Raw genomic sequence first — 25935 nt, 5'->3', positions numbered from 1 at the left:
ATCACAAAAGACAGACTGAAGACAGTGAGAAAAAACAAATCCTGGTGGAAACTACACCAAACATACATACCTAGATAATTCACAGAGCAACAGAAAAGAGAAAAGCCAGAGAGAGAGAGAGAGAGAAAGAGCGATATATCTATATGGAGAGAGAGAAAGAGAGAGAGATACAGAGAGCAGAGGCCCAGAATATAGGCACTTGAAAAGCTATATGGTGTACTAAGGATGGAAAAAGAAGCCTCGAACATGGACAGATGGGAGTGAGCCAAACACGCAAGAGTGTGGCTGGCCATTTTCCTCATCTGTTCTCTGTGGTCCCTGTGATTCTACCCAGTACAGACAGCAGTTTCATGCTAAATAGGGCAAAGAAGAGCAGCATTAATCTCAGGGATGGACGCTTTGAGAAAGATCACCCCTCCAGGCACCTGGCACATTACTGGGGGCAGCAGCTCCCAAAAGAACAGTGCATATGTGGGGGGAAGGGGGGGCAAATAGTAAACAGGCGACTTCCTTTACAGTCATGTGACTCCAATGTCATCTAACACAACAGCAATTTCCATAATCAGTCAAGGAGAAAGAGGAAATTCCAAAGGGAGGAATGAAAACCAAAACCTACTTAATCAAAATCAGCCAACATTTACTACATTTTATGTGCTAGGCCCTGTGTTAGGTGTCAGAGACATAGAGATAAATCAAAAAGGAGCCTGACCTCATTAAAGCTGCTCCCAGACTCACAGGGAAAGAGGATGGGATGGAGATGAGGCAGCAGGGTCAGCCATAGAGGCTTTAGTAATCCTTCTGGAAGCAGCATGGAAGGCGAGTTGAAGAGGTGAGAGGCATTACTCTGTGATTCTTTCCCTGCCTCCTCCCCTCCCCTGGCAGTGTGACTAGGGTGGTCAGCTAATGTGTGAGAGGAGAGAGCTATAGTGAACGATTCCATAGGAGTAAAAGCTAGGTGACAAGCTATAATGGATACAAAATATCTATAACTTTATATGAAAAAAGAGAGTCTGGGATTATGTAAGTAAGTTACAGCAATTCTTCACTTAAATAGTGGGATTTCAAATTAATTTACTGTTTCAAGTGTCATTTAACCCAATTTTGATGGCAGTCTTTCTAAACATTTATACAATTTGTCTTTTTAAAAAATTTTTTATAGTTGTAGATGGACAGCATGCCTTCATTTTATTTATTGTTGTATGTGGTGCTGAGGATGGAACCCAGTGCCTCACCCATGCTAGGCAAGTGCTCTGCCACTGAGCTACAGTCCCAGCCCCAAATTTGTCTTTGGTTGAGTAAATATTATCTATTTTATAACATACTAAGTGGATATCTATAATGTGTATAATTTTCTCACTGGGGGCCTAAGACAAAACACCTGCTTTTCTCTACACCTACTGTTCGTGATGCTACTTCTTCTGCACATTGCATTGTTACCTGGGACTGTTTCTTGCCCTGACAACCTCAGCGCCAACTGCTAGAATTAGGCATAATAGATAAACAGGCTCCAAGCAAGGGTAGAGGTGTCATCCTATTAGTAAAGATGATGAATCTGGCTGCACGGACTCTCTTTTTCTTGTTCTGAAATATCCTGGCTCATCTCTCAGTTCTTAAGTGGGTTCAAGGCAGCTAAGGTGGCCGGAATAACAACAGCTCTGGGTATTATACCACAATATCTATTTGTTGTTTTAAAAATATGACATAGTAGCTTCATTTTTTTCATTGCAGACAAAGTGTACACTGTACAAATATTCTCTTCCCCAAAGATGTACTGTTATACAGGAGTCACAAGCTGCCCTTAGATTACTGGATCAAATAAGATATGTTATATGAAAGAGATGTGTCATAGCAGCATTATCAGGAGGGGTTGGCAGGGGGCAAAAGAAGAGAGCCAATTTACTACTGCAATGCTGGAACCCTCTCAAGCCTCAAATCAGCAATATCAGAGCAAGGAATACTCAATGAAGACTTGGCTGAAGTTCAATGTCCCAATTGTGTCTCTGATTCTCATAAAACAACTGATTTCAGGTTTATCCATATATCCATATCTAAAGTTCTACTACTCAAGTGGATTATCAAAAGGACAGAAATGAGGAGCTGGGGGAGCAGCTTAGTGGTAGAGCATGTGCCTAGCATATTCCACGCCCTGGGTTCATTCCAGCACCAAACCAAACCCAAACCATCTTCTAAAAAACAAAAACCAGAAAAAGACATAATAATATTACTGACTATCACACTTTTGGATTTAAATTTTTTTAAAAAAATTTTTTAGTCATAGATGGACACAATACCTTTATTTTTTATTTTTATGCGGTGCTGAAGATTGAAAGCAGTGCCTCACATGTGCTGGTAGGCAAGCACTCTACCACTAAGCTATAACTCCAGCCCCTAGATTTAATTTTGATTCTGACCTAACTTTCACATGACTATGGTAATCTGTAATTGATTCTCTCTTTTTTCTTTTGGTACCTGGATTGAACCCAGGGGTGCTTTACCATTGAGCTACAGCCTCAGCCTTTTTTTTTTTTTTTTTTTTTGGGTGGTGCTGGGGATTGAACCCAAGGCTTTGTGCATGAGAGACAAGCACTCTACTAACTGAGCTACATATGCCCAGCCCCAACTTATTGTTTTTTTTAATATATTTTTTAGTGTTGATGAACCTTTATTTTATTCATTTATTTATATGTGGTGCTGAGAATTGAACCCAGTGTCTCACACATGTGAGGCAAGCACTCTTCCACTGAGCCACAACCCCAGCCCCAGTTTTTTTTTTTAATATTTATTTTTTTTTTTAGTTGTACACAATAACTTTTATTTATTTTTATGTGGTGCTGAGGATCGAACCGAGGGCCTTACACATGCGAGGTGAGCGCTCTACCGCGAGCCATAACCCCAGCCCCCCCACCATTTTTTTTTGAGACAGGGTCTTGCTAAGTTGCTTGGGGCCTTCCTAAGTTGCTAAGGCTGGCTTTGAACTACGATGCTCCTGCTTCAGTCTCCAGAGTTGCTAGGATTACAGGTGATTACAGGTTCTAGGATTACATGGTGGTGACCATGCCCAACAACTGATTCTCTTCTAAATTATCACTTCATTGACCAAAAAAACTCTATTCCTTCCAACCATGTTAATGTATTCTCATACTTTAGACAGTATTTTCAGGGCTCATCAAAGCTACATCTGAGAATAGTCAACACTGGTATCTGTGTTCTAGGGTTAATGCACAGTAAATCTCTACACACCAGGGAGCACAAAACAGCCACAAAGAGGCAGAATGCATGAAAGTTTATTGGCAAAGTTAGGTGGAAGGGAAATACTTAACAAGTCAGAGTGAAGCTATATGATACTAAGCATAATAACTGCAGCCACTAACATTAATGAGCCCGTAAGGTGGCAGACACTGTTCTGGGTCATTTTTATGAGTTACCTCATTTAATTATCACATAAACTCTATGAGGGAATTGCTATTTTCTTTTAACCCTGAAGTGCTGGGAAATCGAACCCAGAGCCTTGTGCATGCTGAGCACTATGCTTTTCCACTGAACTATATCCTTGGCCTGGGAAGTGCCTCTGCTTAGCCCTATTTTACAGATAAGGAAACTGAGGGGCATATAAGGTTACAGGGTTAAAAGTTGACCTCAGGGCTGGAGTCGTGGCTCAGTGGTAGAGTGCTTGCCTACCACATGTGAGGCCCTGGGTTTGATCCTCAGTGCCACATAAAGATAAATCAATAAAATAAAGGTATTATATCCATCTACAACTACAAATAAATAAATAAATAAGTTGACATCAATCACGGTATCTTACTTCCAGTCTAACTTTTAGTCATTAATGTTAAGACTCTACTACATATGATACAAAAAGAAAAAGGATAAGAAAATTTGCCATAACATTTGAACCTTTTTAGGGTAGCATATGAAGAGCTGTTCTTACTTCTGACTTTTTACCATGAATGAAAGGCAGGTGGTACGAAGATGAAAACTACAAGCTTTGGAGTCAGAACCCATTTAGGTCTAAATTTGGGCTCCCTCATCCATTATCCAGCATCAGGAAAGTTCCTTGACTTCCAAGCTTCAGTTTCTATAAAATGGGGGTAATCCCTACTCCAAAGGGCAGTTGTGTGAATGGACTGAGACAATGTACAAGTGCAAAGCAAAGTATGGGGTTCAATGTCAATAAAGGGAAGTGACAAATATTATCATTCATATCACAAAGAATACAATGGAAAATTATCAGGTATTTAATGAGTTTTTTCTTTTAAATGATATTTAATATAGATGTTTAACTTAAAAAAAAAAAAGACAAATAATGACAAATTATGTCTTCCTTATCTAAAAATCTTTCGAGAGAGAAAGGCCAAGCAGGAGAAATAATGCCAACGTTTATCCAGAATTTCTTTGCATTCTTGAATCTATAATTCGAAAAAAGAAGATAAAACTAAATCAAAACACTCACCATGGATCAAATGCTGGTTGTCTTTTTGAGTGATTGGTTCCAGAAGTGCTTTCAGATGGTAGGGAAGAAACTCTGGTTGACACGTTATTTTCATGGAAAGAATTGTCTGGTCGGGGAGAAGGCACTGAATAAAGAAAAACTAAGTTACTGATGTACAGATGTACTCTTGGTCAAAGCAGTTCTCATGTCATTTTATTGCATTTTCTTGGACATAAAACAAACAAACTAAAGAAATAGATGAGGAAAAATCCTCATCTCCCTTTTGCAAAACTTTCATGTCTTCTGAGGTTGGAGGCTTTCCAGGGAACATTCTCCCTACTTCACTGCTTGCAGCAAGGGTCAGTTAACATAGGGCAACATGTACTTCACAACAGAAACCTAATCTTTCAACTGATATAGGATCTTTAAAAGCCCACACCCCACTGATCTAAGTTCAGGCTTTCTTATTATAGACCCAACCTACTTCTTAGAAGTAATTTTAACAACATTTGTGCTGAAAAATATAAACTCCCGTTTAAGCCCAAACACTTGGAAGGCAGTGTCACTCATATTTTTTAAGCTAAATTACAAAGAAATTTTGTTAGTGCACAAAAATAGTATCTTTCTCTACATTCTCATTTCAAGAATGAACAGAAAAATAAACTACAATGTAGGTAAGTAGATACTTTTCTACTTTTTGGGAGGGGACAGTTACTAATTTTTTCCATGAATTTCTAAGCTTGGTCATAAATCAAAATATACTGTAAATTTCTTTGTAAAAGTAATATACAGAATGTATATCAAGGTAAGTGATACATTTTACTTGACTCTTTTAATATATATATTTTTATGTTGGACACAATATATTTTATTTATTCATTTTTATGTGGTGCTGAGGATTGAACCCAGGGCCTCACACATGCTAGGCGAATACTCTAATGCTGAGCCACAACCCCAGCCCTTCACTTGACTCTGGACCAGTGGGAATGAAAACAAGAAGTATTCTTGTGTATGATACAAGTATTTTTTTTTTTTTTTAAGAGAGAGAGAGAGAGAGAGAATTTTTAATATTTATTTTTTTTTAGTTTTCGGCAGACACAACATCTTTGTTTGTATGTGGTGCTAAGGATCGAACCCGGGCCGCACGCATGCCAGGCGAGCGCGCTACCGCTTGAGCCACATCCCCAGCCCTAAGTATTCTTGTGTATGTTTTTATTTTGGAAATAAAAACAATACTGATGGTAGAATGCTTGCCTCGCATGTACAAGGCCATGAGTTCAATTCCCAGCAACAAATAAAAGAAGGCTGTGGTGACTCTTGAAGGATTTGCAAGGCAGAGCCTCCTACCTGTGGGCTTATTGTCCTTTCTCCACCAGGGTGCTAGTTCCCAAGGGTTTTAGTTACCACTCCAAAGGGTTTATCTTTCTCTATCAATGTCCCCTAAATTCGTATAATCCCAGAGGCACATTTCAGTCAACTGTTAAACATCATATTTTTAAGGCTGTGCAAGTAGAAAATACACTTGAAATTTTCCTTTAATTCAAACAATAAATATTTATGAAACTGTGCCCTGTCAGTGTGCTAATCAAAAGAAGAACAGATGAAGAGAAATCAGATTTTTTTTTTTTTTGCAGTACTAGGGGTTGAATCCAGGCCTCCCATAATCTGGGTGAGTGCTCTTTAAATGAGCTACACCCCCAGTCCAAGAACTCAGCATCTCTGAGAGGCTTACAACCTTCTGAGAGAAATGCAGACAGAGAATGAGCACAATGTGGTCTGCATTGTATAAGAGGCAAGATACTATGAGAAGGACAGAGGAGGAAATACTTCATCTAGGGTGGGTAGGGAAGATCTCACATGAAGAGGACTATAGAAAAAGAAAGGAACAAGCTCTTCAAACAAGGGAAGATGAAGTGTTTCAAGCCATTAAAAGGCATGGCCTGTGCGAATCCCACAGGCTGGGTACCAGTCAGACTTGGCAGCGAAACCACAGACAGTCTGGAATGCCATCTTAGACAATTCAGATTTTGTCCTGATGCCAATAGGAAGCCATCAAGGGCCTTTCAACAGGTGAGAATTAGGGTTTTGGGGGTGGGGGTAATGGATTACATTTACTGGCAATCTCTCCTGAGAATGTGAGCTCCATTAGGGTGCAGATCTTTAGCTGTCTTGCCCATTGACATATTTGTTCTAAGCTAGACTAGTACCAGGTACACAGGTGACATTCATAAGTGTTTTATGACAAAATGGAATGAATGAGTGGTATGGTCAGAATGCAACTTCAGAAGGATTATTTCAGGGACTATTTTGATGGGTACCTTGGAGACGGGGAGGTTAGGAAGCTCAAGCCCAAGGCAAAAGGTAGGAGGGCCTGAACGAAGACAAAGGCAGAGAATTGCTAGAGGTGACAGTGCAGGCAAGAACGTTGCAGGTCTGAAGTCAGTCAGGGTGTGGAAAATGTAGTGCAGGGCTTGGGCTAGAGATGCACGCATCAGAGAAAAGAGGAGGACCCTGCTTAATGCTGGGGGTGGCTTACCTCTATAAAAGCTGCCAACTCTTCTGGGGACAGGATCATTGTACAGATGTCTGTTTTCTTTGGGGGCTGTGCCATCGTCAGAATGTGGGTCATGATATGCTCCACCCTAAGGCAGGAAACAAGTTTATAGAAGTTAAACCACAGACTGATGACAGTGTTACCTATGAGGTCAGACCAGAGCCCAATCAATCTATAATTTCGTCCAGGATCTTTTTAAAAGAAAACCCAAGACAATGCCATGAGGAAAATGGCTTCCTTTAGAAGGCAGTCTAACTTATTTGTGGGAGGTTGGGTATGAATAAAGTTTACCAGCTAGGCTGTAATGACACCAAGTGAACAATCTGTACAGACCATCCTATAGTAAAACATAGCAACTCGGAAGAATTCAGACCTCAGACTTTTGACGAGTGTGGAATGAAGAGGTCCCTTCTCTGGAGGACTCTTTGACAGAAGGTCTAGCCACAGTCATCTCTGGAGGGAGCTGTTCTCCAGGCTGAAAGTCAAATTCAAAAAGATTTATACGAGCATCCTATTCCTACAGATGAAAATCAACATGGTCTTTATTTAGTAAACTGGGGACTAAATCCAGGGGTGCCCTACCCCTAAGCTACATCCTTAGCCCTTTATATTTTGAGAAAGGGTCTTGTTAAATTGCCTAGGTTGGCCTTGAACTTGTGATCCTCCTGCCTCAGCCTCCCAAGTAGATGGGATTACAAGTGTGTGAAACTACACCTAGCCTAGTATAACTAGTACCTTAACCAGCTAAAATTAAAAAAATGTTGGCTAAAACATAAATTGTCCCAGGAAAGAGTGAATCATCTGATGAATATAAAATAAGCTGAACAAATTTCAACAGATGGAAAGCAAAATTCTCATTAAAGTTAAGGCAAGCAAGGAATAAATTAATCTGAAAATAGTCCAATTAATTATTAAAAACCTTCTTTCTAATATCTAGATGTCATGGTTCTGAGCAGCACTCTGGTTGTCTATTAGTCAATCCAAAAGTCCTGTAGCTGATTTTAGGCTGAGTTCTCTAAAAAGAACTGTCCAGAACCAAAATTATTTTTCAGAAAGAACTCATATAGCCAATTCAAATGAAAATAAATGCTTCTTGAATGAATCAAGGAATAAGTCCTCTTATTAATTTTTGTCTTGAAAGTCCCTAAATCCCATAGTCTATGTGCTTTAAATTTTCTTCTTGTCTCCAGGATAACAGCACTTAGGTTCTCTGTATTTCCCAGCCATAATGATGACAGTGCCCCTTTCTGGAGAGGCTATTACTACCTAGCTCTCTCAAAAAAATGAGTCACAGCCTCAACACAGCACTTGATCTATAATGGTACCCAAGGGGGACAATTTTCACATTTTCTACACTTTAGAAAAAACGATTAAGGAATGCATTACCAGCTCATTAAGAGGAGTTAGTTGAATCATATAGGTGTATATTAAGGCACAGAAAGAGTATTAGCTCAAGCCTAGGTGAGATATAAATTGCTGCTGGGTATTAAAATAACTCCTACTAAAGGTATGTAAATAGCAACGACTATGGACTTTCAAGGGCATGTGAACTTTCATGTTGATTTATTTATTCATCAAATAAATATAATATACATTATGTATCAGATTATAATTTAATAAAATATATGATAGCTATTTAAAAAAAATAAAATAAAATAAAAATAAAATCTAAAATATGAGGGCTGGGGTTGTAGCTCAGAGGTCAAGTGCTTGCCTAGCATGCATGAGGCACTGGGCTCGATCCTCAGCACCACATAAATGTAATATAAAGATATTGTGTTCACCTAAAACTAAAAAATAAATATTAATAAAATAAAATCTAAAATATGATTCTGGGGGCTGGGGATGTGGCTCAAGCGGTAGCGCGGTCGCCTGGTGTGCGTGCGGCCCGGGTTCGATCCTCAGCACCACATACAAACAAAGATGTTGTGTCCGCCAAGAACTAAAAAATAAATATTAAAAAATTCTCTCTCTCTCTCAAAAAAAAAATAAAAAAAAAATATGATTCTGTTTTTCTGCCCCTCACTCTCTGGGGTATTTGGAGGACTCTGGGCAAGAATTTCCACAGTGCTGCCTTTCTTCTTTCTGCTTTGTGACACAATCTTATTTGACTCTTACCACCTATGCTGCTGACAAGGGCCTCTAGAAAAATATTTTAGAAAACAATTTTTTTGTGTCTAACCTAAAGGTGGTCACATACTTTGCATGATTCCTATGATTCATTCACAGCTTTCATTACCTTTCAAGCCTTCTGTCACCTTTGCTTCTTTAAATGTGTACTTTGCTGCAGCTTGGTTCTGAACCTCCTGAACTGGACTTCAGTAACAGTTGGATCTGTACTTAGCCCACACTAATTGTTTATAATTAGCTTAGGACAACCACATTCACAAAAATCATTTTTTTTTTCCTGAATTCACCAAGAGCCAATCATTTGTCCTTTTCCCAAGCGAAACCATCTTTTTTTTTTTTTTTTCTTTCTTACTTCTCTGATACTATGCTTACTGCCAGCACACTTTACCTGGTTTTGACCTCCATCTCATGTCTATGGGCAGGTGGGTCCTAGAGATATTTCCATGTTCTTGAAGTTCTCTTCTCTCTACAGCAACTCCTCAGGGCTCCTCTGACCATTCTTGTGACTCCATTTATGGCCTCTGCAAACTGGTACCTCATGCCCTCCCCTCATCTGGCCTTTCCAGCTTCTTAGAGCATACCTGGGGACCTGAAGACTGTCTCAGAATCCCAGGATCCACCTTGCTCTAGTTGGGTAAACTTGGGCAACTCACCTACCTTCTCTCTGAGTCTCTGTGAGATGAAGGTAGTGACTTAACGGGCTGCAAAAATCCCCTCTCCCACTGTGAAAAGGAAAGGAACGCCTAGGAAAGAAACCTTCAAGCTTCCATTTCCCTACACTCAACCCTGCAACTTGAAAGACCAGTTGTTTCTACTTCTGAGCAGTTATTAACATCCATATTGTTTTTCCACTGGCATTCACTCAGTCCTGAACACACTCTCCTCATGTGTGCATGACTGCAAAAGCCACTCAAATTCTTGCATTTTCCCCTCCAGGAACATGAAGCCAGTTGCAATCCCTGCAGCACACTATGCTATGTCAGGTCTCTGTCACCCTCTGTCCCCTTGGAATGTTTTTCTTCTTCTTCGCTTCTTTCAAGTCCCTTTCCTGCTGTTGCCCTCACTTTCATCCCCAAATGAAATCCTAACCCTCTTGGAGGACTCTGCTCAGATGCTGCCTCCTTGGGGAGCCTCCCACTGCCCTGCCTGGACTGCCACACTGCTTCTTCTCCCTTTGGAACACATGTGTGTCTCTGGTACAGCAGCTGGAACTCGACCCCACAGCATCAGAGTGACTGATCTGTTGGCAAGTGTGATCCCTGCTAGCCCACAAACTCTAAGAGGACAGCGACCCTGTCATTCTCCTCTTTCTAACTGGGGCCTCTCATGGTGCCTGAGCGCATATTCACTCTTCAACCGCTCAGCACCTGTCTATATCCTCACCAGAGCAAACCTGCCCCCAAAAGCCATTTCTGACTGCTGCTGCTCACAGCGATCTTTCCTTGTTCTCAATCCTACTCCTAGCCAGTGCCATGTGAACGTAGGCCTTAATTATACCTTAATTATTTCATTGTCAGCATGTATAATTTAATCTTTCGTGAGAAAAGCTAGTTTCTCAAGGGCAAGAACTCTATTTGGGACTCTCTGGAGTACCTGGGAACAACCAGCAGCAAGACGATGTTCACTCGTCTCCCACCATCACAAAGGAGCAGCAGGAATGGCTAAAGTTTGTTAGACACTTGCCCTGTGCCAGGCACTGGGCACAGTGCTTTATACATGAAATCATGAAAATATGATTTAAAAATGTGTTCTATTATAGGAATGTTACTTCTTTAAGCAGGTTAGTCTCAGTTCTAGAGTCTGATGATGAATAAGATGGAAAAGCATTATGCTAAAATTATTGCCTGAAGATTTAGACACAACCCATAAAGTCCGAAAATTAACATTTATCCTGGCCTGAAGTTAAATTTATCTGTAGTTCTGGATAAATTAAAGACTTTTAAATTCAGTAAAGATATTGAAGGTCTTAGAAAAAAGGTTTGATTTAAGCAAATGTGGTTTAGACTGATTACAGAAAATACCCATGAATTCACACTGAATTTTGAGAAAACTAAAAGCTAACCCATATAGCTGATGAGTTCTGTAATAAATCAAAATAGGATTCTTTCAACAAAATATGCCAGAAGGGAACATTTAAGAAAAGAAACAGATTACTAAAAACAAACTTTTACATTCTTTTGAGTATTCAACAGTTGATTTAATTTTTTTTTTTTAACACAACAGTCCAGTATTGCTTCTTTGTATTCACTCTACCAAAGAAAGCATGGCCTCCTACAGTAGGTAAAATCGCAGACTGACCCCGATAGCATCCCTTGTACCCCCTTTTCCCATGATGAGCCACCAGACTGGGTCAAGGTGCTGGGCTGTACCTGAGGTGATAAGAGTTGTAGGCTGTTGGCTCTGGCTGCCATCCCTTGCCCTATGCTCAAGCTTCCGTCCAAGCCTTTGGCTCTCACTTTGTCCCGGGTCACATACATGGAATGCCTATGAGGACGCTGTTGAGAAGAGAAGGGGCTGGTATAGCCTAGCCCATAAGAGAAGGACTCATGAGGTGCAGACAGCGAATGGGAATGGCTGCTGTCCATGTGTTCGGGCAGCTTCAACTCCTCCATTGTTTTGGAATGCCTAGTTGTGGTTCTGCGTGAGTCCAGAGTGCCCTCATTTCGATTATTTCTCCCTGAAGGGCTGAGTAAAGTTCTCGTGTCACTGTGCCTGGTGGGAGTTGGGCTGGTGGGAGAGTTCAAGTCCAAGCAGCTGGATGGGAAGTACCTACTGGTATTGGTATCTGTGATTTGAGCCCTGGTTTCGGAAAGGTTGCTCACAGATTTGGAGTCACTCAATGCCCCATGGCTTTTGGCCTTGGTCCTGTAGGAGGGACTCCTGGAGGACTGGGGAATGGTGTCAATGTAGCTGTGCCGACTCTGCTTTTCACTAGGCTGCAGTGTCCCAGCTTTGCTCTGAGAGCTTTCCATGAATGAGTGCCGGTTCTGTTGAGATCTGCTGCTGGACTTGAGGTACTTTGTGCCTGGGCCTTCTGAAGGCTTCGGATCAATATTAAAGTCAAACTCTGTTTTGGACTTGGCTTCTTTTGGACTGAGAAGATGTGGTATGTTGTTGTTGGTGAGATCTTTGCTGGCAGACCCAGGCTGGGTGCTTGCTTGGTAGGTTTTGGTGTGCATTGGACTAAGAGTAGCTCCAGCAAGGTTTCCATTCAGGAAGCTTTCATTGGCAGGAAGGCCTTCGTCAGCCCGGGATAGACCCACACTTAAGTTCTGAATGTCCTTGCTGTTGGATCTATGGTGAGACTGTAAAGCAGCACCTTTGCTGGCTTGGTTTCTATGTTAAAAACAAAAGAGGTACATTGGTTTCCTTCAATAGCTGGCACACACAAAGTATCACATTAAAAAAGAAAGAAAGAAAGAAAAGAACACATATTTAAAACACCCCAGTGACTGAAAACATTAACTCTTTCAAACATGTGCTTACCAATAACAAGGAACCTATCGATAAGAAGTAAGTCCGTCAGACTAATTCACTCTGCAACAAAGCACTAGTCCTGATGAAGTTATTATGGCATCCGTAACTGCTCAACTAACTTGCTGCCAACACAGTTTTTAACTGATAATCTGGTAAAACATGCTTTCACTCTGTTGGCTGCTATGAGTGTTCATTATAGAATATCTGCTAAGGAAAAGAAAGCTGAGATATAGACAGACTCCCTATCACTCTTTTATCCGCTTGAATGTCAGAAGGCAACACTCAAGACTTGAAGGTTACTGTGTTCTCTGAACTTGATTTTTGTTTGTAAAACATGTAGCTTGCATCAGAAATACATACTCATAGCACACAGACACCAATATCTCTTTAGTCTTTAACTTGCAGAGTTAAAGAATGAGAATTCCAGCAATGTACTCATTAAAAGAAAATGACACTCTAAAAAGAAATGCAAACTGCTCAGTGAGGTTTGTTAGTGTTTATGTTTTGGAGAAGAGGCAATTACTTAGGGCTCTTTGGCTATCTCCTTGTACACAAGACAGGAGTGAGTGAGTCACTAACTGTTCAGATACCTTTGTGTTGGCTAAATAAGAAGCCTATACTGGATCCTAGGAATCTGGAAATGTTAACTGCTTATCAAAGGATACAATTTAGTCTCTTCATTTTTACATGTTGTTACTCCAAACTGACTCAAAGCTTCATTTCCTACTTGGCTTAAAATACAAACTATCAATCCAAAGGAAAACCTTGACCTCTATCTAAAACCTGAAAGTAACACCATAACAAGTTTAGTTTTATTTATTAAGTAACTGTTTTAAAGGACCTGATAGGGGCTTGGGATAGGTTAGAATGTTTCAAAATGAATGAATTACACAATTTTCTTTTTACTATGTATTCAGAAAACGTTGTAAATATTACTATTGCTAAAGATGGTTTGATTGGGGAAAGTTTTGTTCCCATTACATGCTCACCAGAAGATTCTGGCAAATCTTTTTTTTTTTTTTTTTTTTAATTAATGTAGAATGCTAACCTGTGAAACTGTGCCTTCTAATTTTCCCTGTAAGAATCTGCATGTTCAGGCATCAAATGTAAGGGCCCTTTTCCTATCACATTTTTTAAAATTTATTTTAATTCTTTTAGTTGTAGGTGGACACAAGGCCTTTCTTTTTATTATTTTATGTGGTACTGAGGATCAAACCCAGGGCCTCATGGCCTTGCACACACTAGGCGAGCGCTCTACCACTGAACCACAACCTCAGTCCTTTCTATCATATTTTTCAGATGGTATTCCCCAGCAGAAATCTGAGAGCATTAAAAAGGAAAATCTTATATTAAACAAGCCTATAATAGTGTGGAAAGTTCATCTCCTAAATGCACTCACTAATCTCTCCCAGTAAGGTCACAAGAATTGCAGCATTAAATAAGGACACTTAAATTTGAGTTGACCAAATGGCAAATCTCAGACCTAGAAAGAAATCAGGAAGATAGGATGAGTTAAGTTTTACTTTCTGTTGAATAATGTCATTAAAATCTAGACACAGATCAATAAAGGAGAGTCCCTGTATCCTAAAGGCATCAGGCTTTAAAACCATTAGAGTTGTCAACTTAATCTTGCTAACTAAAATATCTCAGTGACTTTTCAAAAACCCAAAAATGATAAGACAGTCTTATACATGAATAGATATAAGTGTGTTGGTTATTTATTATTTATCCAGTTACCAATCTGTTCTTCACTCCTCTGGCTGGTCCTGGGCCCAGACTGTTTCCCTAGGCTTGCAAACTGGCGACCTTCCAATAGGGCTAAGCAGGGGAAAGTATCACAAGACCAGGGGAGAAAGAAGCCAGAGGAGATCTTCCTTGTTCCTTCCTGGCAGTGATGCCCTGACTCAGATCCTAGCTGTGTCCCTCCCTCCAGATGACAGCTTCTGCAGGGTAGCTCCTCCTGCCAAGCTCCGGCTGTCACTAGGCCTTGGAACCCTATTTCCTCTCTCTCTCCTTCAGGCCTAGAGAGAGTAATGGCAGAAAGATAAAACATGCAGATATTGGGAAATGTCTCAAGCCTAAAAAAGGACCAAAAGGGGACAGAGAACAATAAAGACAGCTGCTAGAGCTTCTGTCAGCTTCTGGAACTGCTAGAATCACTATTATTGATGTTGAGCACAATTCAACATGGGATGTTATACATATTCACAGCAACATAAGATATAATTTCTAACTGGAAAGAAAGGCTATAAAGTTAAGGCAGAAACATTTGTCAAAGTTTTAGGTTTTTCCATGAATGTACAAAGAGTCTAAATTGCTATTCTGATTAATTGGAAGCAATTGAGCTTTGTACATAGTATAATTCCTATATAGAAAGGGCATCATATTATCTTCAAATTGGAGCTCTGCCAAAGCATAACAATAAAATACAGCTTTGAAAATTCCATAGATCTCTTTGACATACAACTGTAAAGAATCTGTTTTAAACTGCCAACCACATAAGGAGATTTTATATATAAACTGCTCTTAAATGATTGGCAGGATGGATGGATGGATGGATGGATGGATGGATGGATGGATGGTTGGTTAGTATATTATGTAAAATAAGTTTTAAAAGGAAACACAAAGGCACAAAGCTACATTATTACTGGAACATTGGCAATGCAGAACCAGTGAGAGAGGAGCAAGGACATGCTGAAGCACCATCATGCAATCGGAGGTTTTTCCTCTGATAATGAATCTAAGGAGAGCCCCAAGGAGACAGGCAGGGGACTGGGAAATGCCCGAGTCCATTGCTGCCTATAGAGAAAGAACTTGGAAGACAGGGTATGTGAGAGTCTATGTGCTTCCAGGGATAGGGTAGCGGAACATGTAAGTAGCAACCAATGGATATAGTGATTGTGAGTGGAAAACATGCTGAGAAGTCCAAAGGAGCCACGGTCTGTGATAAGATCCAAGCTAGAATTAGTGTTCCTGACAAGAACACTACTTATTCCGTGGAGTAAGTATGGACTACAGACAAGTATGGGAAGAAAGCCCTAAGATGAGGTAGGATTATTAACAGAAACTATTTAGGACTTTTTCTTTAATATATTCAACAGAGTGTCAAGACCTGGAAATAAACTCTTTCAGAAATATTTATGTACTTATTTTCTAATGTCATATACTTCAAAAGAGGATTTGGGAGGATTCCTCAAAGATTCATACAAATCATCTCCTCTGAACCTCCTGCAAACACCTTCTTAAAAGACACTTAAAAGAGGATTCCCAAGGACAGCCTCAGTCCCCACTGAGGTTAACTCCAAGAACTCTCTCAAGTAAGTCACTACAAGACAAATGATACAGGCCCCTTCCAAATATGGTTACACTACTAATGTCTATGGCACAAATCACAAATTTATTAGTCTACTGTACTTTATATAATTGGGAAATTTTTTTTTGTAAATGTACACTGTAGACAATTCAGGTATAAGGGAAACAAAAGAACCTGAATTGAGAGTGACCCCAGAGAAGACACAGAAATAATCTGAACCTGCCAAATGCAAAGGAGAAACCAGATGATGACTACTATTCCTTATTTAGTGTACTAAAATCTCATGGAAGCAAACAACAAATGAGCTAAGAATGGTCTGTAAGATGCAAGGGGAAACAACTGAAATCAGTCATTTAAAGAAGAGTAAACAGTTCTGAGATACAATCACATGATTGTACTTAAGCAGAGCAAATACAGGACAAATGGTTATCACCAATTGATGAATGTCCTCCCAGACCTTAAAGTACCAAATTTTGAGCCTTCAAATCTCCAGTCTATTAAAAACAAATGCTCAGGATGGGGATGTGGCTCAAGTGGTAGTGTGCTTGCCTGGCATGCGTGGGATGCTGGGTTTGATCCTCAACACCACATAAAATTAAAAAATAAAATAATAATAATAATAATAATAATAATAATAATAATAATAAAGATATTGTGTCCGCCTAAATAAAACTAAAAAAACAAATATTTTTAAAAAATGCTCTATGTGGAAGAAAAATTGGGGGGAGGGTTTAATTTTTTTAAAAAAGGCCTCATATTAAGAATTATTGTTTTCTCTCTTTGCAGTACTAGGGATCAAACCCAGGGCCTTGCACATGCTGGGCATCTGTTTCTAGTAGTTAATGAAAGAAACTATATCTTTCAAAATCTAATAATCCCAGATGCCAAGATCAGCTTCTGGAAGATACGCAGAGACTGGCTACCCTCTCTCTCCTCCTGTAAATGCAGCCAGCAAAATTGGGGGATATCAGGTCTAAAAAGACAACCTGACGGATCTAATTCCAGGGGGAGGGGTGTGTGTGTGTGTGTGTGTGTGTGTGTGTGTGTGTGTGTGTTTGAAAAATTGCATTTAAAAAGTACCACCTTTTCTTAAAAAAATATTTTTTAGTTGTTGATGGACTTTTTTTTATTTGCTTATTTATATGTGGTGCTAGGAGTCGAACCCAGTGCCTCACACATATGAGGCAAGTGCTCTACTGCTGAGCCACAACTCCAACCCTAAAAAGTACCACTTTTAATTGCAGACTTTACTTTTATTTTTGAAGTCATTGGCTTTATTTTTATGAAAAAATAATTTTTCAACAATTAAAAGACAGGAAAAAAAACACAAGACCCTTCTTTTTTTTTTTTAAAGAGAGAGTGAGAGAGAGAGAGAGAAAGAGAGAGAGAGAGAAAATTTTAATATTTATTTTTTAGTTATCGGCGGACACAACATCTTTGTCTGTATGTGGTGCTGAGGATCGAACCCGGGCCGCACGCATGCCAGGCGAGCGCACTACTGCTTGAGCCACATCCCCAGCCCCCACAAGACCCTTCTAAAGAGTCAGCTTACTTGGTTCAGTTGCAAAGACTGTTCTAGGGTCTGGGCCCACCCACATGTTTGATATCCTCCTTTCCTTCCAGGAATTCCTGGGCCCCCACCCATCCTTCTTCCTCTAGGTATCACCCCAGGGTGCTATTTATACAGAATCTTCTAGGTGGAAACCCCCTGAGTTGCTAACTCAATGCTACCTTTCCCCAGAGAATGTATAGATTTCCATAATATACTTGTTAAAGATAAGAAAGACTTTAAGACCCACACAACTCTTTAATTATAGTTCTGAATCATGTAATAAGCATAAGGAAGATATTTTTGAATAGAGAGGGCTTTCCTTCTTTTCTCTAAGTGCATAATTTTAGCAGCCACCTCTTCCACCTACTTGTAAGACCAACACTGCATCTGTATTTCCTTAAAAGGGAATATTTACCTATTAGACAACGTGCTGCTTTCCACATGATAAGGTTTCCTTTTGGCTGACCTTGAAGGGGACCGATCCAAAAGTCTCTGGGTTTGAAATGTAGGGTGATTCAAACACTGTTCTGTCAAGTATCTGTCGGCTGGGTCCAACTTCAGTAAATTCTTAGGAAATAAAGTTCAGAATTGGCCATTACAAAGTCAAATTTAAATTACAATAAAAATATTACTTTTTTTTTAAGAAAAGGAAAATACATGAACATTGCAGAATATCTAGTAAACACAGTTCAGGAAAAAAACAAGACTATCTAAATCACCATCTCACCATCGTTGTCCTCTGTGTAGACATCCTTCCAGCCTTTTCCTGAATATCATATATACATATTTCCTTTTTAGAAAATCTGGGTCATATTACACATACAAGTTTTATATCCCACCCTTTTTAACTTACCCATTAAAACCACTTTTTATGACATAACTTAAACATTAAAAAAATCTTTTAAATACATAAACATTCACATTCTTCATCTTTTTTCTTTCCCTCAAATACCCAATTCCTATTTCTGGAGGCAGGTCATCAGTTTCTTGTGCAGCCTTCCATAGTTATATTCTGTACACAATTCTATTTATTTCTTTTATTTTACCCAAGTAGTAGCATACACACAACTGTTTGTACTTAAGTTTCTTTTCACTCTTTCTACTTCATGTACAATTTTTCCCCCTTTTCTTTTCTATACTGGAAACGGAATCCAGGGGCATTCTACCACAAAACTTCACCCCCATCCCTTTTTATTTTTTATTTGGAGACAGGATTTTGCTAAGTTGCCAGAGGCTGCTGTAGAACTTGCTATCTTCCTGCCTAAACTGGGATTACAAGCGTGTGCTACAACACCCAGCCTTGAGACACAACCATAAGGGTTCATTCATATAGGTAAGGAACGGATGTACCTTTTTTGTATTGTTTTCCTTGTTTTGTTATTTTTAGTTTTAGAAAATTTTTTTTCTTTCTTTTTATACTTAAGATCAAACCCAGAAGAGATTTATCCCTGGGAAACATGCCCAATCCTTTTTTATTTTCAGACACGGTCTCTTTAAATTTCAAGGCTGGCCTTGAATTTGCAATCCTCCTGCCTTAGACTCCTGACTCTTTGGGATTATAGGCATTATAGGCCTGAGCCACAGTGCCTGGCCTCCTTGTTTCATTATTATGAACAATGTGGCAACAATAATCTTACAATATGTTTTTTTTTTTTTTTTTTTTGCAGTTCTGAGAATTGAACCACAGGCCTTGTACATGCTAGGCAAGCACTCTACTGCTTAACTGTATCCTCAGCTTTAACACCACTTTTTTTGGGGGGGGGGGCAGAGAGAGAGAGAGAAAATTTTTTAACATTTATTTTTTAGTTTTCGGGACACAATATCTTTATTTTATTTTTATGTGGTGCTGAAGATTGAACCCAGCGCCCCGGGCATGCCAGGTGAACGTGCTACGGCTTGAGCCACATCCCCAGCCCAACACCACGTTTTTAATGACTACATAGAAATCTGTGATATTAACATACCATTATTTAGTTACAATCTACTACTGTTGGGCATTTAGATGATGGTCACTTTTCACTATTATAATTAATTCTGAGACAAACAATTGTAATCTTTCACAGGATGAACTCCTAAAGACAGAACTGTTAAGTATGCAAACTTTTAAATTCTTTTTGGTATGTTGTCATATTACCTCCTAGGAGGGTGTCTCAAAATTGTAGGAATCTCTGCAATTGTAGGAATCTACCAATTACTTGGCATCCTCATCAACAGCAGGCATTTCCTATTTTTTTTCTTTCTTTTTTTTAGTAATTATAAAATATATATTTAAAAGGCAGTATTTCACAGTGGTTTTACTTATTTATTTTATTTTTTTGGTGGGGGGATACCAGAGATTGAACCCAGGGGCACTCAACCACTGAGCCACATCCCCAACCCTATTTTTATTTTATTTAAAGACAGGGTCTCACTGAGTTGCTTAGCGCCTTGCTTTTGCTGAGGCTGGCTTTGAACTAGTGATCCTCCTGCCTCAGCCTCCCAAGCTGCTGGGATTACAGGTGTGTGCCACTGTGCCCAACCTTCTCATAGTGGTTTTAAATTACATCTTTGACTACTATTGAGGCTGAATGCTTTCACATGTTTATTCTTTTTTTTTTTTTAATTTTATTTTTATTTATTTTTTAGTTTTGGGCGAACACAACATCTTCCTTTGTACGTGGTGCTGAGGATCGAACCCGGGCCGCACGCATGCCAGGCGAGCGTGCTACCGCTTGAGCCACATCCCCAGCCCCATCACACATGTTTATTCTTATGGTTTTTTTTTTATTTTTCCCTTTCTAAATCTATCCTTCTTTATTTGTAAGTGTTCTTTATTCATTAAGGCACTGGCCCTTTATTTTATATTGTATATATTAGATTCTTTACAACTAAAAGTTTTTTCCAAATATTGTTTGTTTATATTAGTAACTGAACAGGATTTTAAAAGTGAATCACTGAGATTCTTATTTACAAATTAAGCAAATAGCTAAAGAAACATTACCTACATAGCTTAACATAATACAATACAGCACATTAAAATTTGCTCTTTACTTTTCCCTGTCAAAGGAAGGAAGCAGGGTGAATTGTAGCATTCACAAATCCATCTCTAGCTCACTTTTATTGGTTTTGCCCATAGTTAATCTCTTTGTGACCAGTATTAAACAGCAAGAAGAAATTTGCTCCCCAAAAATCAGACTTCAATTTCAGACAAGCACCTTCAACCTAGCACCATATAAAGTTTGACTTTTGATTCCACCATATACTGAAATGAACACGTTAGGTTGAAAGATTCTGTTTATTGAAACACAAACCTCTGATTACATGCAAGTGGATTTACATTCATACTGATTCAGACACAACTCTGAAATCATCTCAATTCTTTCTTTCTTATTATCAAACAAAAACTGTCAGGATATAAAAACAATTTTGTTCTCACTTGCAGTTCAACAGTTAACATCAAAATGGCAACATTTAAGATACTAGCTAAAAAGAAAGGAAAATCAACCCTTAAGTAGTCTTTTAAATTCAAAGTATATATATCTACTAGCATTAGTGTTATTTATTGTTATCAAGTAGAAGTTACTGTACATACAAAAACTACATTTGTATTTATTAATAGAGCTGTTAATTTTCAAATTACTTGAAAGGATGAGGTCTTCATGAGGAAAATATGAAATTTACCCAGTTAATAGTTTCTAAAATTCAGCATTTTGAGGAAAAACATCATCCTCCTCACCATCACCATCACCATCACCATCACCATCACCATCACCATCACCACCACCACCACCACCATCACCATCATAAAATAGATCCAACATAATTATTGTATCTATTCTTAAAATAGTTAAGGGCTTGAATTAATGCTGGTGACTTCTATCCCCATTGAAGTGGTTGAAATGAACAGATGCAGGATGAGATGGCCATTTTAGGTACTTCTATTACCTAAGACAAAATTATCCAGACAGCTTTTGGGAATGGCACAGAGAATATTTCTTCATGAAAGGATAATTGGTATTTTTAATTTTTCAAATTCATTTTCAAAAATAGCTAAAAGACAAAAGGAATGGATTCTATTTATGTACCATTCAATAATAATAAGGCAATGTTAATGGTTGGTGATAGAAGGGGGCAGAGCAGGACAGGAGCATGAAGCCTAGGAAGGATCATAAGGAGGGTTCAAGGGTATTAATACATTTCTATATCTCAATCTATGTAAGGTTATAAGAATATGTTAACATTATAAAAATCATCTGAGGTGGAGACATAATATGAGCACCTCTGAATGTATATTTCAGTAAAACTATTTACTATTCAAGAAACTTGACAATAAACTCATTTTAAAAAACAGGAATTAGAATGTCTAACTTATAGTTCTACTTCTGTCTGTGGTACCTTTTTTCAGTACTTGCTTTTATTTAGATTCAGGTACCACCCTGATGACTGGTAATTACACTTGACAATGATTTAACAAAAAAGTTCAATTATTTTTAACTAAAAAACAGACAAAAGGCAGAAAACATGAAATTATATTTACTTCCATTTTTCTACCTCATTTACATTTTAAAAGTTACCGAATTAAGGCCCTGATCAATAAATATTGACTGTGAAAGAATATATTGACAAAACCCAACTGATATAAGTGATAGAACTTAGTTGTTTTTGTTTTTTTTTTAAATAGCATTTCTCAATCTGTATTCAGAATATTAGTGCCTTAGAGTTTTATACAAAAACAGTTTTTAGTGGTTAATTAAATTTGGGAAATGTTGAGTGAAACAAAAATGCTTCTTTACATGAGATTTCTGAAACCATTTACAGGTTAATGAACATTATGAATCTCTAAGAAAGGTTATAAGGTATGTGGCCTTTCCCAAATGCCACACCTCCCTCCTCCACCTCCACCCCCACACCTATTTACACTGTGTTCCTTGGAACACAGATTAACATAGTTTAAAGCACAGTGAAGTTCTAAGAATGCAGCTCAGCAATTTCCAACTGTGCTAAGTCTTTTAAAGGTTCTATGCACACACAGTGTAGCCTCCACTGATTTTGACAGTTGACTGAATGGGCATGAAATAAAACTCATCTATTAACAAGCATTTTTTGAAGGTCTACTATCATACAACCAATGCTTGTTTATACACTTGTTGGCTGCAGCAGAAGCTGGGAAATAAGAAAAATAATTTTTGCTCAGAAGGCTAACTGCCTGTCTACTATGGAAGAAAAACCTAGTAGGAGAAATCTGAGGATGTTTTTAGTAGTTCAGAGCAGGAAGTGTTCTGAACAAGGGGCTAGCACAAGGAACATTCACACCACAGTAGTAGCCAGTGTCTAAAGAAGAGCCAGAAAGAGTGAGTTATCTGGGAGAGAAGAAGAGGTCACACAGAAGAGGAGAATTGGGTTCACTGATTATATCTGCACAAACTACGAGAGGCCTTAAATATCATGTAACAGAAATTGTAGAATCTCTTTCCCTTCAATATTCATTTTAACAATTGTTTAAAAACTTATGCCTGATCAGCTCTGAGTGCTGAAGATTTTTATTACTCTGCCTTAGGAAAACGAGTTAGAGATCTCATGCTATTGTCTAAATGAACTACGATAATACAGAACTTGTCGCAAGTTTAAACAAATTACATGCCTTTTAATGTGAAATAGTCCCCCATTACTCACAATTTACATCTAGTAACAAAACACTTAATTCATAAAAGCAGGCTATGATCACATGTAGACACAAGAGAATCCATACATCAAAAGACATTTTCATATAGATAGATATCAATTTCTCCTACCTTCATTAGGTCAAGTAAAACACTATTTAAAATTCCAAGATATCTTCTCTCCAATGATTGAGGGTGGTTCACAGCCGGAAACTGTAAGGATAACACAACAGGAATGTCAGCATGTGGGGAAGGACATGTGTGCATGTGCTTGTGAGCACAGCAGAAGGGAGCAGTTGAGAAATTATTGCCTAGTACCCATCCAAGCAAAATCATATTTGTATATTACTTTTGGTATCCATGTATTTCAGGTATGAATTAATAGGACTATGTTAAACAATGGGAAACTTCACAGTGAAATATATTTAAATCTAGACAATACTTTAAAGCATGTAAAATTGACTAAGATATAAAATCTGAAACTATACGGTTTATAGAGTATTGTCTCCTTTTATAAGTTCTAAAATAGTTTACACAGAATGTCTACTTAATTACTGATGGTAATTGGGGGACTAACAGGAGGGATACAATATGATACGATGTAAGATTTTTCTAGCTTTTTCACAAGAACATAGCATTTATTCCTGAAAATAGCTAAGTATTACAAAGGAGAAAAAGGAAGCAGGAGGCCAGAACCTGAAAGGCCATCAGAAGCAGAAACTGTAAATTCAGGCACACATTGTAATTGCTTTAAATGTCTTTTTAAAATGAACTGTTTTCAATTCTCCCTTTTTTAAGTTGAGGCAGGGGGCAAACATAGGCGCCTAGATTAACAAATGCAATTTTTAATAAAATGAACGGGAGGGGTCAAGTTTATTTAGATGTTCTACCCTTTCCTGTGCTAACGCGCACTTGGCACTATCTGAGTGAATGCTGAAGCACTGGGTAATATGACTGGCAGAGTCCAAGGCCATGTACTCCCTCCAAATGTGAAGGCTAGTTTGCTTTTAATATATATTTCCTTTATACCAATATAAGAGCATTTCAAGCTACTGAAATCCCTAAACATGTAAAAATAAATGGACAGGAGAACTAATTATGGGTAAAATTCAAACAAGCTATTTAAAGAGTGATTATGACATCATCTGCACGCTCTGCTCAGCAGGGCAGGAGATGCAGAATATGGGTAAGAGCTAAACCTTGCATTTGAGGAATCTATTATATGATTGGGAAAACAATCAGTGCTACACTGTGCAAACATAAATAACAAAGGAAGCTCAGAGAAAAGAGATCAAGGTGGTTTGTGGCTATAGAAGCAAGAACCCATAGGTAATATCTGAACTATGTTTTGAAGAATAAAAAAAAGTGAAGACAAGAGAAAAGTAGGACAGCACCTCCCAGATAGAGAAGGAAAGAATAACATGAACTTAACACAGACTCACAGGCAAAAACCTAAAACTAATTTCTGAGGGAAGTGATGCTATGCAAGGCATTTTAGGTATTATTATTCTTTCTTTAGAGATGAGGAAAATGATGAGCAGAAAGTTCAAATAACGGGTTCAAGGAAAGTTACATAAGTAACAAGCACCAGAACTAGTATTTGCACCCAGGCCTGTGATCCAAACCTAAACTCTTTCTAAACTGAGGCATCTCTCCTAATGGAGAAGCAGAAGTTCCTTTTGATGTTACTGGAACATTAAATATCAGCCCAAAGAGAGAGACGCCTGTCATGCCATGATAAAGACCTGTTCCAGTATATTTTATTGATTGACTGACTGATTGATTGATTATGGTACTGGGAATAAAACCCAGGTGTGTTTTACCCCCGAGATACATGCCTACCCTTGCCTTAATGTGGAAACAGGGTCTTGCGAAGTAACTGTGGATGGCCTTAAAATTGCAATCCTCTTGCCTCAGCCTTTCAAGTCACTGGGATTACAGGCATGTGCCACCTTGCCCAGCACAGTACATTTTGATTAACATTTTACTTCTATATTACATACCAGATACCCTCTCCTTTGTTTTTCTCAGAAATGACCTTTCATTGATAAGAAAATCAATTCTGAAAGTCAAAAGGTATTAGAACTATTATAATAAAATTACCAAGCAAACTTCTAACTTAAAAAAACTTAAGCACAGAAGTTTAAATAATAAGCTAATCAGTAGTTTGTTTCCTTTCTTAATCACTTGGTGGATACAATACAATGAGCATACCTTTTTACTGAGCACTGACTGTATGTCAGACACTGGACTGGGTATTTTATATCCAATATTTCATCTTCACAACAACCCTATCAAATGTTATTCTATTATCACTATTTTACACATGAAGAAACAGAAGCACAGGATGACGAAATAAGTTGTTGAGTTCATTCAAATAATAAATGTGGAGTCAGGCTTTGAACACTAGCAGTTTAACACCAGAGCCTAGGAACTAAACTATGAGACAACAATTGTTTTCCAAATAATTCATACAGTTAGAGCAACATCTTGTGCATTTCCCATTCTCTATGCAAGTGGATCCAATTGCACATCATACGCTGGATTTTAGTTACCGGTATATGGGGCTCACGGCAATTGCAGTTCACAGGCTCTCTGTGCTTAGCTCTCCATTGCAGACATTCTCAAGGGATATCATAAAAGAAAACTTTCCCCTCAAAGGATGTTGTTAAACCTCTAAAGAGACTGAACTAATTTAGCTGAAATACCGCAAACACTTTCAGACTAAAATGTAAACATTTAAGGCTTATAAAAATCAAAGTGCCATGGAAGCAGCAATTTCCCTGAAGAATATTTATAAGCAGCATTGTCAAATGCTGCCTAACACTTTACAGGTAA

At 38.4% G+C, this 25935-nt stretch overlaps 1 protein-coding gene across 1 annotated transcript in view; it reads right to left on the bottom strand.

The window, feature by feature from the left end:
- Cdkl5 (cyclin dependent kinase like 5) overlaps positions 1-25935 on the bottom strand; it is a 173085-nt gene that overhangs the window by 10648 nt on the left and 136502 nt on the right. Inside the window, exons 10-15 of the mRNA XM_077107154.1 lie at positions 23230-23310; positions 17874-18025; positions 11486-12452; positions 7360-7461; positions 6969-7074; positions 4454-4577 (exon numbers count right to left, since the gene is read on the bottom strand). Of these exons, the coding sequence (XP_076963269.1) occupies positions 4454-4577; positions 6969-7074; positions 7360-7461; positions 11486-12452; positions 17874-18025; positions 23230-23310 (1532 nt within the window). The remainder of the gene's footprint in view (positions 1-4453; positions 4578-6968; positions 7075-7359; positions 7462-11485; positions 12453-17873; positions 18026-23229; positions 23311-25935) is intronic.

Source organism: Callospermophilus lateralis, chromosome X, assembly GCF_048772815.1.
Source record: "Callospermophilus lateralis isolate mCalLat2 chromosome X, mCalLat2.hap1, whole genome shotgun sequence".
In the NCBI taxonomy this organism is placed as follows: Eukaryota; Metazoa; Chordata; class Mammalia; order Rodentia; family Sciuridae; genus Callospermophilus; species Callospermophilus lateralis.
The sequence above is the reverse complement of the archived record's forward strand: the minus strand, read 5'-3'. Positions and strand labels throughout refer to the sequence as shown.